This window comes from Eutrigla gurnardus, assembly GCF_963514095.1.
Source record: "Eutrigla gurnardus genome assembly, chromosome: 6".
NCBI classification, from domain to species: domain Eukaryota; kingdom Metazoa; phylum Chordata; class Actinopteri; order Perciformes; family Triglidae; genus Eutrigla; species Eutrigla gurnardus.
Window position 1 is genome coordinate 17,462,921 of NC_139920.1, and position 12,975 is coordinate 17,475,895.

The 12,975-nt window shown below is 43.0% G+C and overlaps 1 protein-coding gene across 1 annotated transcript; it reads left to right on the forward strand.

The window, feature by feature from the left end:
- Positions 1-2,417: 2,417 nt before the first annotated feature.
- On the forward strand, positions 2,418-9,209 carry LOC311014641 (mpv17-like protein 2; the record flags this gene model as incomplete). Its single annotated transcript, XM_084011360.1, has 5 exons — positions 2,418-2,607; positions 2,759-2,920; positions 3,042-3,118; positions 4,398-4,526; positions 9,111-9,209. The coding sequence occupies 5 exons, from the start codon at positions 2,418-2,420 to the stop codon at positions 9,207-9,209; spliced, it is 657 nt and encodes a 218-aa protein (XP_083867486.1).
- Between the last annotated feature and the right edge of the window lie 3,766 nt (positions 9,210-12,975).

The window sequence follows — 12,975 nt, forward strand, 5'->3', positions numbered from 1 at the left end:
AGATCCTATCAAAATGAGCAATTACCCTACTGTGTGCTTTAAGAGGCAGACATAAAAAAAAAAACAGATACACATTAAATACAGTATAACTGTCAAACTTTACTAATGTGCACTAGATTCTATCATACTACCTCAACAGCAGATACACTACTATACGGTATAGTGTTTTTTATACATTATATTTATACATTACTAATATTTATTGGCATTATTTTATACTTTATATTTTTATACTTATTTGACTCTTTCTGTCTTCTCTTTCTCTTATAAAGCAACTGCAACTGTACCTTTTCCTGAGGTTTTATCAAAGTATTCTGATTTCCACAGATATTTATGAACAGATGTAAATAAATGCGAATGTGGTCGCAAACGACAGATAGCCCACAGATCGCGTCTAACAGGATGTAACTTTTTCTATGACTTCCTGTCAAATCTTCGAAAACCGATGGAAACGGTCCGACTGGAACGCAGCTTTTAGGCCCCGCCTTCTGCTGCTCCGCCTGCTCTCGTCTACTTTCCAGGCAAGTCGCAGTTCTTGTCGCACGAGCCTATTTTCTCGGCAGGTAGGCGTTTTAACGTCACGCACATGCTGCATTCAAGTGCTCCTCTAAAGCTCCGACATAGCCTTTTGAGAGAGAAATACAACAACTTTTAAAGTAAAATCACAAAAAATTTCAATTTCAGGCTCTATAACTACGTCACTCATGTTTACATTTTTTTTTAAAAGTTTCATTTTCACTCAGGATAGTGATGTTTTTATGACCACAATATGCAAAATGATAGGCTATTTAAAAGAAGTATAACATTATTAATATACTATGAATCTAATGGGTGTTTTCTCAGCTGTTGTTAGTTTGCAAATAAATACTAACTTCTACTATTTTTACAGTTTGATTGTGTATCTGAATAGATCTAAAACAACAACAACAACAAAACAAAAGATGACATTTTAGCTAACTTTACTAGCTTTTTATTATCGTTTGGAGTTGAAGTTTCATATTGTGTAAAATGCATTTAAAATAGCCTCAAGGCTTTCATGTCTGCTGTGTGTATCTGCCTTGCGGCTGCTTTGGAGTATAAAACACTTGAAATCAAAGGAATGCTATCTTAGGCTACACACCTGGTTTAATCACCAACCAGTTATTTCATTTAGCTTATTGAAGCCATTTTAACTAAAACAAGTAAACAAATAATTTGACAATGACGTCTGGTCTGAGATTATAAGAGTCTAGAAGACGTTCAGAAAATGCAGGCTGTAAAAAATGTGAGATAATGACCAACTCTTAATAATATATTTTGTGTCTGAAGTAAAGTGACATGCCAAGTGCTGTCCCATTTGTATTTTCCATTTCATGCCCTTACAGACTCTCACACTCAACTATTTACCAGGTGAAGTCCCTCAGGGTTCAGGGCTTAGACATTGGGATTGGGCCTATGTGTTTCTACTATGGGCGTATGAGGAGAACTCCGTGTTTGGGTGCTAGGTAAGGTTGTGTTTAGGTCTAGTACCTTTAAGTGGTTGGAGTCAGTCACTGCTCCCTCACCCCTAGACACAAGGGGGGTCGTAACATTAAGGAAACTGAAAAACAAATATTACAGCAAAACAGACCTCCACACAACACTGACTTGCATGTGGCGTTCAAAGCAGAGTTGTAGAATTTCATATTTTTTTATATCTGTGTCCGTGTTGTACAGAGTATCAACCGGGAGAGTAAACTGTTCACTACACTACACAGCTAACGGCTAATACTTACAGTGGCTCTATCGACCTTTGAATCTTACAGTCGCGTTACAACATCTTCTCTGCTTCATCTGCGTCATCAAATGTAAACAGCGTGATCAACCTGTAAAAGGAGAAAAGTAATCTACACGATAAACAGCAAAGTATATTTAAGACAGGGTCCAACCGGCAGACAGACATGTTTCATTCATTCATTCATTCATTGGTGTTGATCCGGTCAATCTGGGGTCCAGATGGGGTGATATCAACTTCCTAAAGAAACAAAAAGAAGCTGTTGATTTGTAATTTTAGAAGCTTACAATCAAATATGAGTCAATCAAGATTTTAGTATGTTTTTAAAAAAAAAATAATTTTTGACAGTGTTGAATACATACAGTAGGTATTTATACTGTAGTCTTATATTTCATTTGATTTTTATTTTATAACTGTTTTTTTTTTTACCCTCTGGAGTGCAGTATTCTTTTGAGGCTGGCTTTCAATGTCTCTAGCTCTCATTGGATGACCGGTTAACATACAGCCCTCAGAGTGTGTGTATATAGTATATTTACCTTGAAAACCTTGATGAAGGCTGGAACACGTTGGGGAAATAAAGAAGGTTCTTCGAGTTTGTCAGCTTTCCCACAGATAGAGACACAGCTGTTTTTCTCCTGCAGATGACAGGGCTCTCTCTGCGGTCATGCTTGCCCGGGTGGGGAAACAGTTTGTGGCTCAGATGCAGCTCAACTTGCGGCCGCTCTTCCAGGGTCGGACCCTGCTGCTCACGAACACCTTGAGCGGAGGATTATTACTGGCACTGGGAGACATCATGGAGCAGACCAGGGAGAATTTCAAGAAGCCAGACATAGTCCGGGACTGGAGGAGGACAGGTGAGGGAGAGAGAAAGGGGGAGCCCTCGTTTTTTTATGAAGAAAAAAACATGGTAGAATGGGAGAATGTTTGTGCAATGTGTTAAATTTGGAATAACTGACTCACTGCCATTCATTATTTTCTTTTTCCCGTGGCTGTTTGCCCTTAAAGGTCGCATGTTTACAGTGGGCTGCAGCCTCCCACCAGTTCTGCACTACTGGTTCATCTGGCTGGACAAAGCGTTTGTGGGCACAGGTCTGAAAATTTTGGGCAAGAAGGTTCTGGTGGACCAGGTGGTCGCCTCACCGTTTTTGGCGATGAGCTTTTTTTTAGGTGAGAAGGATTTCAGAGTTAACTGGTACTAAGTGATAAAGGTGTAGTGTTGTTGGCACATCTCTCTCTCTCTATGCCACACACTGCTGACACATATCTGACAGACAACTGTTTATTGCAGGTATGGGTCTAATGGAGGGACACACTTTATTCGAAGCATGGACGGAGTTTACAGACAAGTTCTGGGAATGCTATACGGCAAGTAGCCTACATATGTCAGGGTCTCACCTATAGATCTGGAGAAGCTGGTTGATGATAATCTTGTTAAAAAATGTTTTCTGTAACAATTTGACCACAGATTTGCACATACACGGTCCAGCAATCTACTAGATTTCAATCTAGTCTTGTTTTTTGTGTTACTACTGACTCTTTGAAATATGATCAGTTTAGAGTGGTGCCGGCATGACGTATTTTTACAGCCAAGACACAAAGTTAACATCGCAAAAGTTCCCTCAACAAAAAGCCAGTCGGATCCTTTGGATTAGAAAATGATCTCTGTGGCAAACACAAGTTCATGATAGGCTACGTAGACGTTTTGGTCAGCAAGATAACTGACATAAATTAAACCACTTTAACCACGTTATGCTATTAACAACCCTGCCACGGTTGCATGAGTACACACCATAGCAGCCTGTGAAGGCGGTCTAGTCGGCATGAGGACATTTTCTCATTTAGCTCCTTGTTGGCAACCACCTTTTTAAGACAGTGTCAAACATCAATATTCACAAGAGGGGTATCTAGTGACATATTTTATATTGTATAATAAAACGTTAAAATATCTTGAGCTTTAACATGGACTCTGAGACGAGGGAACCGAAAGGAAAAAAATGCTAAATAATGTTTTAGGACTCGTTACTGCACCACACTGTAACGTGTAGGGATGGGAATCGAGAACCGGTTCCGTGTGTTTCAATTCCATGGAATCGTTTGGCAGTTTATCTAACGATTCTCTTATCGATTCCAACCAGCACGAATAACGTCACGTAACTTACGCATGTTACGCACGCTCGATTCAGCAAGTACGACTGCGCGGTTCAGTTACGCTGGTTTCGCACGTGCGTTGCAGTCGGGCCTCTTTTGACCTCATTGTGAGTTAAGGTTGTGAGTTCTTATTAAACAAACTTGATGCCAATCAAAATGTTTGTTCTTTTTCCCCAAATTAGAATCGATAAGAGAATCGATAAAGAATCGAATCGATAAGCAATATCGATAATGGAATCGGAATCGGAAAAATCTTATCAATTCCCATCCCTAGTAACGTGTGTAACACTCATTTGTGATCACCACATGCCAACTATGTTATATATGAATGACTTCTAAATAATAAATAAATGTTTAAGAAAATAATTTATTTGAAGGTTTCCTCTACATGACTTGTTAGAACAGATATATTTGTTTCCAGGTGAAAGTGACTGTTGTAACAATGTTTGTGCTGTGTAAAGTTTGTTTATGCTCATCTGGGTTTTCTTGCCTGCAGGTGGACTGTTGTCTGTGGCTTCCAGCTCAGATGGTCAACTTCTACTTCCTGTCACCCAAATATCGCGTTGTGTATGTCAACTTTGTCACCGTAGGCTGGGACACCTACCTATCCTACATCAAACACAGAGTAAGTCACAGGAGACTCAATGAAAATTCTGCTTTCTGGGGTGTAAACCAGAAAACATTTAAAACTCTGAGTTTGTTAACCGTGAGAAGAGGGATACTCTCGGTTTTCCGCACTGGAAAAACAGCAAACTTAAACTTTACGTCAGTTACCATGGTGAACCTAACCCACAAAAAATAGGACATCTGATGGACGTTCAGATCATGTCTATATTGCGTCCGTCGGTCCAAGACCCATTCTGGCTGTCGAGGCGACGTGCAAACTTGGTCTGCTATTTGGACGTTGTAATGTCTGTTAATTCTCCTTACAGGCATATAATAATATACTAATACGATGACTACACGTGAGTTCTCTGTGTTCGGTTTATTCACCTCGGGCAGCTTGAACAACAACGACATCCGCTATATATTCTTCTTCTACTCCCCCAGGTGTAGAGCAACGCCCTGGGGCCAGAACGACACCTGCAGGTCACTACCTGTCATTACAGACGTCTAACCATGATCTCACTTGGACGTCAAATGACTCTGCTGTCCTGACATTAGTTGGGAGTTCGTTCCACCACTGAGGCACCAGCTGTTTGATTTCAGCGATGGTGGTACCAGCCGGCCAGTTGAAGTAGAGGAGCGAAGTGCTCGCTTCGGGGCATGAGGTTTGACCAGTGTTTGCAGGTAGATGGGTGCCGTTCCATTGATGGCCCTGAAGGCCAGTGTCATCGTCTTGAATTGGATGAGTGCTGCAACAGGGAGCCAGTGGAGGTCACGGAGGAGGGGTGTCACATAGGAGAATTTGGGTAGATTGAAGATAAGGCATGCTGCAGCGTTCTGGATACGCTGCAATGGTTTAATCGCAGAGGTGGGGAGTCCGGCCAGGAGAGAGTTGCAGTAGTCAAGGCAGGAGATGACCAGTGCTTGGACCAGGAGTTGCGTTGCATCCTTTGTGAGGAAGGTCCGAATCCTGCGGATATTGTAGAGGGCAAATCTGTAGGATCGGGCCACAGCAGTGATGTTGAGGGTGCAGGATAGTTGGTCATCGAGGATTACACTCAGAGGGGTATTCCATCAAACTCGCTAAGTGCAAAGCCGGGCTAATTTCGATAAGCCTCGCTACCTTTAGCGAGAGTTGCGTTCCATCAACGTGACTTGAGGCACTCTCCGCTAAGTAACCATGGGAATTTTTCCGACCAAACTAGCCTGCCCCAGGGCAGGCTAACCATCAGGCTTACTTTAGCGGGGGTTTCAGAGAAGTCCGTCTGTCGGAAACAACTGTACCAGCAGAAGGTTCCACCAAGCCTAGTCCTCGTGATTTCGTCACGTGAAAGACCAAAAATGACCAAAATTACATATATCAAGTACAAACAGACTATATTTTCATCAAGCGTCTAAGAATACACGCTTGCAATTAAAAAAATATGAATAAATCCTTTATTTTGTTTAAAACCAACTGGCCAAATCATTATCTAAAGCCCCCAGTTGGGTGAGTGGTGATGCTCCTGCCCCCGGATGTGGGCATCGCAGGTTCACATCTCGGCGAAGACATCTCATGTGTGTTTTTTTTTTTTTTTTTGCCTGTATAATTGTCTTTAGATCAGAGAATTAGACCAACATTTTACCTTAACTATGATAAATATGTCATACAATTTCCCCAGAACCCAAATATAACTTGCAAAAACATGATAGGCATAAAGATGTTATTATTAATAGCATGTATATCCCAATGACAAAGGCATTGCTGCATGCAATTTTCGTAACACAAGACAACTTTAACCTGGCTTGAATAAGCCTCAACAAGGCGCGGCTGAAATGCGTTAATGGAACGGGTTTAGCCGCAAGTGGAAGTTGGCGTTAGTTCTAACCAGGCTTAACCAGGTAAGCGCCGCTTTAATTAGCGAGTTTGGTGGAATACCCCTCAGGTTCCTCGCAGTTGACGACGACAATACTGTGATGCCCTCGACAGTGACCGACAGGTCCATGCGAGGGCAGTCTTTCCCTGGGAAGAAGAGGAGTTCAGTTTTATTCAGGTTAAGCTTGAGGTGATGTGCAGTTGTCCAGACAGAGATGTCAGCCAGACAGTCCGAGATGCGAGTTGCAATGTGAGTGTCAGAGGTCGGGGGAAAAGAGAGGAACAGCTGGGTGTCATCTGCGTAGCAATGGTAGGAGAATCCATGCGATATGATAACAGAACCTAGTGATCTGGTGTATAGTGAGAACAGAAGCGGTCCTAATACTGAGCCTTGAGGGACACCCGTGTCCAGAGAACAGGGTTTGGACATAGAGCCATTCCATGTGACCTGAAAGGTGCGATTTGTAAGGTATGATGTAAACCAGGTGAGAGCAGAGTCAGTTATGCCAAGTTCAGCCAGAGTGGAGAGGAGGATTTGGTGGTTGACTGTGTCGAATGCAGCAGATAGGTCGAGGAGAATGAGAACGGAGGAGTGGGATGAGGCTCTGGCATCTCGCAGGGACTCGGTCACTGTGAGGAGGGCCGTTTCAGTGGAGTGAGCAGTCCTGAATCCTGATTGATTAGGGTCTACGAGGTTGTTCTGCGAGAGATAGGATGACAGTTGGTTGTAGGCGGCACGTTCCAAGGTTTTAGAGAGGAATGAAAGAAGAGATACAGGTCTGTAGCTTTGGATATCAGTAGCGTCTAGGGTGGTTTTTTTAAGGACAGGCTTCACAGTAGCTGTCTTAAAATCCGCTGGAATGACACCTGAGGTGAGGGAGGAGTTGATCAGGGTAGTGAGGAATGGCAAGATGTCGTGTGAGATGTCCTAGAGAAGAGAGGAGGGAATCGGGTCAAGGGAGCAGGTGGTGGCACGGTTAGATGTAACAAGTGCGTGAACGTCTTCAGAGGTGAGGGGGCTAAAGCTGGTAAGACCATCAGAGTTGAGAGTTGGGGGAGATGTCTTCTGGGAGGGAATAGGCATTTTTGTTCTGCAGGCAAACAAAGAATCGCGCGGTTGCGGCGATCTCCTCAGGATCAATAAGATAATAAGACGAAAAAGGTAAGTCGCGGAAAACGGGGGAAAACAGTCGCGTGTTGCTCGTCCAGCGAGTTTGGGGAGAAGACTGTGGCCTAAGACAAAGGAAACGCTGCAGGCGTTAAAAGTTCACCTCATGTTGCAGTGGTGTGCTGCAGTGGACGAGTCCACCTCCTGTTGCAACGTCGTGTTTATACCTCACGGCTGCTCCCGGGGACCCCCTGGGGTACCTGTGGTTGTCAGCCAATAGTGACCTTGCACTTCGCACCTTGGTGAGAAGTGAAACCAAAATGGCGGTTGTAGTTTTTCATCCCCTTTGTCCCTTTGTTCTGACCGCATGTGAAGGCTTTTGGTCTCTGTGTAGGCCGCATTGTGTAGTCTCAATGGTGAGGTCCCTACAAAGGCTTTCCACAAGGTTTAGGAGTGTGTTTATTGGCATTTTTGACCATTCTTCCAGAAGCGTATTTGTGAGGTCACGCACTGATGTTGGACGAGAAGTCCTGGCTGTCAGTCTCCACTCTAATTCATCCCAAAGCTGTTCTATCGGGTTGAGGTCAGGACTCTGTTCTGGCCAGTCAAATTCATCCACACCAAACTCTCTCCTCCATGTCTTTATGGAGCTTGCGTTGTGCACTGGTGCACAGTCATGTTGGAACAGGAAGGGGTCATCCCCGTACTGTTCCCACAAAGTTGGGAGCATGGACTTGTCCAACATCTCTTGGTATGCTGAAGCATTCAGAGTTCCTTTCCCCGGAACTAAGGGGCCAAGCCCAGCTCCTGTAAAACAATCCCACACCACAATCCCCCCTCCACCAAACTTTACACGTGGCACAATGCAGTCAGACTCGTCCATCAGATTGCCAGATGGAGAAGCATGATTCGTCACTCCAGAGAACACGTCTCCACTGCTCTAGAGTCCAGTGGCGGCGTGCTTCATACAACTGCATCCAATGCTTTGCATTGCACTTGCCGATGTATGGCTTGGATGCAGCTGCTCGGCCTTGGAAACCCATTCCATGAAGTTCTCTACGCTGTTCTTGAGCTAATCTGAAGGCCACATGAAGTCTGGAGGTCTGTAGCGACTGACTCTGCAGAAAGTTGCAATCTCTGCGCACTATGTGCCTCAGCATCCACTGACCCCGCTCCGTCATTTTACGTGGCCTACCACTTCTTGGCTGAGTTGCTGTCGTTCCAGATCGCTTCCATTGTTAATACCACTGACAGTTGACTGTGGAATATTTAGGAGTGAGAGAATACTTTTGGCAATAGAGTGTAGTTTGGTTAGGTTCGCAGTTGGTTCAAGTTGTGAACCTTCTGAGAACCTGTTTACGTTTCCATAAGCTAGAGAGCCCAGAGAGCCATGTCATTACGTCACTCTATACGTCTGCATATCTATGAGGTTTCCCCGCTAGCGCTAACTTCAAGCATAAGGCCGTGTTCACACTACACATTTCTGTTGATGGATCTCATTGACTTTGCATGGGCTTGTGTCACATTATGCCGAAATGCTTTTCTGTGCTTATGTTCACTGTTGTGCTTGCTTAGTAATTAAAACAATGAAGTGATATTGCTAATATAGATGTGTGTATTGGTGACTGTTGTGTTGACAGGATGATAGCCCTCCCACTGAGCTGGTATCAGACAGCAGTGCTGTGGATGTGCAGCAGGAGGCGCTCCCACCGTCTAAACCGCTGGAGGAGAAAGCTTAAAGACTGAGTTCATGCTCAAATGAGAAGTCCTTCTTTGGATGAAGAAGAAGATTTTGTTGTTTTTATCTGTTCAAATTTCTTTTCCGCCTTCACAAAATGTTGCAAGACTGTTATCACAGAGGCCTTTTTCCTCTTCAGTTTAAAACGACCACATGTTTCTGTCTGAATTCAGAGGAGCCGTAGAGGTTTAAAGGAATACGTCACCGATGGAAACATAAATCTGTATTGAAAGTGGGTCATATATGTAGTCAAAATGTAAAATAAATTTAAAATTTGGTGCCTTCATTACCGAGAAAAGGCAGACAGTGACTTTTTGTGGATGGAAGACAACAACTCCCACAATGCACAGCTACGCAGGCCACTGATCTGTCTGCCGTGGACCGACTGGCAGCAGACAGATCAAGTGAGGTCCCACCACTGGTCTGTAATAGGTCTGTAGCCTCAGTGGGTCCCGCCCCCTATAGGAGGGTTGAAAACATGATTAACTAGTGTTGTAGTGTCACCCCATCTAACTGTATTATAGCAAGTGCATAATATCCTCTGAGTCTAGTAAGCCCACATCTTGCTAACGCCACACCACCAGATTTGTTCATTTACGTATTTGTATTTATCGGACCAAGCTGACGTTGACTTGGGCGACATGTAGTGTATTTAGCTCCTGTTCTATACTGGAACGCAAGTAAACACTTTTACTCTGAAAGAAAACATGTTTTCTGGTCTTTCTGTAACTCCGCCAACTTCATGCAGCCAGAAACGTTAACGTTAAATGAATGACAGGTGGGCGGGACTTTTGAGGCTGTGGGCAAGATTCACAGCCCGTCTGGCGAATCCGTAGCCGCGGCGTAACAATATCCTGAAACAATCCAATATGGTCCACCTGGTGTTTATTATTGATGAGGACTGCAGGAGAGACTAATTCATGGATCATGAGGTCAACGGTAACCACTGCTACCGTTTCCAGCCATTATCAGACACTGTTGATGGTGGTTATTGTAAAATATATTACTGCAAAAACACATCAATATTAGAGGAATACTATACTCATACAATACACGCGTAAAATAAATCAAAGTCGTATGAACTACCCATATGACCCATATGGCCACAGTGAGAATATTAAAGGATAACTACAAGATCAATTTCTAAAGAAATGTGATGTCAATGCTGGCTTAAATGTGTAAGATGATTAAGTAGTGGGAACAGTTGGAAAAGTGTGCATGCCCTTAATTTGTGCGTGTATATTATCAAAATGATTATAAAATGAGTAATGTTCAAGTCATATTTATTTGAAGACTAATATATTATAAATATACACTGTATTGCAGAAGTAGGACAAAAGGGGGCAAAACGATTTAAATGTAAATGTACATATTTACCGTTTTAAATAAATATACTTATACACATAAAGTCACTGTTTTAAATAAATAAACCTGTACTTCAGCCTATACATGACTTTCATGCAGGGGACGGGTTTGGAGTACTGTGCTGTCCATCTCAACTCCAACATATAGTGGACCGTCACAGTGAGATAACTCTCTGTTACCCGAGAGGCCCAACTATCCGGCTCAGCTCTGCTTCAGCCAGTTCCACGTAAATGCCTTTTTGTTGTTTTATAGAAGTCAGGGATTACGTAAGTGCTGAAAAGTGTAATGGATCGAGCATTTCTATTAGGTGACAGAAGACCGCAACTATGGAAAAGGGCTGCAAATATTTTACAATAAACGTCCCTCTGCACTTGTTCTGTTGTTGTGTTTTCTGCACCCGTAGAATCGGCTTGTTGGAAGGCATCAATGAGCGACAACTGCTTTTAACTGCTGGTGTTACCTGTTCAGCCGTCCTGCTTCCAGGACATTGGATATTAGGCTCGTTCGAGATGAGCCAGGCCTGCACAGAATCGATCACCGGCGATCGCCGCACAATGCATGTCGGTTCGTTTTATGTCCAACTTGCTCTGACGTCATGCACACGTGGGCAACGATAATCTCACAAGATCGAGTCGGCCGCAGTTTTTAGAGCCAGGCGCCGCAGTTGTTAGCTGTGTTCACGTTGCACCTGGCTACCTAACGTGATGAATTCTGGGTTGAAAACATCAGAATTTGTGTCCGACTTGTCAGCCGACTGCAAAGACATCACAGTGTCGCGACCATATCACATGACCCACAACATCGCGGGAGCAAGTTTTAAGGAGGCGTTCCGTGTAGCGCTAGGCAGCACGGTTTCCGCTGGCTGCAACCGGCTAGCCAACACCCCTTCACAGCGGAATTGTTCCCTATTGGTTAAAAGTTCAGTGACGTGTTCAGGTCCGCACTTGGCGGCCACCTTGTGGACAAATTATGTGTTTTATTTTTATTTTGGTCGCTTGATGTAAACTTCTGTACATTGTAGGCCTTTTTATATGATGTGAGGTCTTGTTAATAGGCCTACATGAATACAAACAGAATGATAATAGAAAAAAAAACAATGTGTAATATACCTCTACGTGGAATATTATTCATTTCTCAATGTTGGCTTTACGGATATATATTTATGTTTTATTGCTTATAATTGTTTCTTATTTCATTAACATATCCTGTTTGGTTTGGTTTCCTGCAGTGTTCTGTTACTCGAGCATCAAGTATCACCTATATGAAAAGAAATAAAGGGTTATCTTAATGTGTATGTTTTTACCTTTATATCTTAACTAGTTTTGGAAGAATTACAACTATGTTTATTCTCTACACTGAAATGTAACTGTTCCAGTGACATCTCACTTCAATAAACATTGGAATGGTTCAACTGTCCAAAATGAATTGTGACATAAATATTCTCAGCAATAATTAAATTACCATGATAAATGCAAATGCCGCGATAGCCGCCATAATCACGTCTACTTTGGTGCCCGACTTGACGGCGCTTGGCTGCCGTCTCTCTTATAGCCCTGCAGCTCTCGTCGGCGTGATAAGCCTAGCCAAGCCTAGCCAAGCCGATCGTGAACGCGCCTGTTCTCAACCGACTGCAAGCCCCGGGGCATGATGGGAAACGCCTGGCTCTCGCCTCATCTAAGAGCTGATTGGCTCTTAACAGCACGTTAAGTGGAAAATGCAAATTTCCTCTGTGACTCTAATATTTAACGCTAGATTGTGGGCTGTTAGTCTCATGATGTGCAATTAAAGTTAAATCTGTTCACAAACATATCTCATGATGCCAGGGCCGTGCAGAGACCTTTGGAGGGGCAGGTGCTTAAAAGGGGGCACATGGAGCACGAATTTGAAACACCATACAGAAACATTCTTTGCAATATAACCGGTTGAATGGTAGAAACCCATATTCATAAAGAATGTAACATGGAATCACAACACACCATGTCATTGTCCACACCTCATATATGGCCAGTGCGCGCACACACACACACACACACACAAAAATTGTACTGTATAGCCACGAATTTAATCCATTCATAACCTGCCATTTATTATTCCTAGTGCTAAATTATTAAAGTAAAAAATAATTAAATGATATTGAAATCATGTACTATTATTGTTGCATTTATACTGTAATAGTCCAAAATTATGTGAATATGTATATCGCATAGTTTTAGTGAAATAACATAGTCTTTGCCTCATTGCCTCTAGAAACATAGGAAAAAACAGCTTGACAGTAAAATAATACATATTATCTCTCTAATGCACTTTGCCCATGACAAGAGAAACATACTGAAACTGAAACTGTGTGTGGTTAATGGCTATAACTTGTGAGAGGTGTGTGTGCAGAGTTGGACAACACAGAG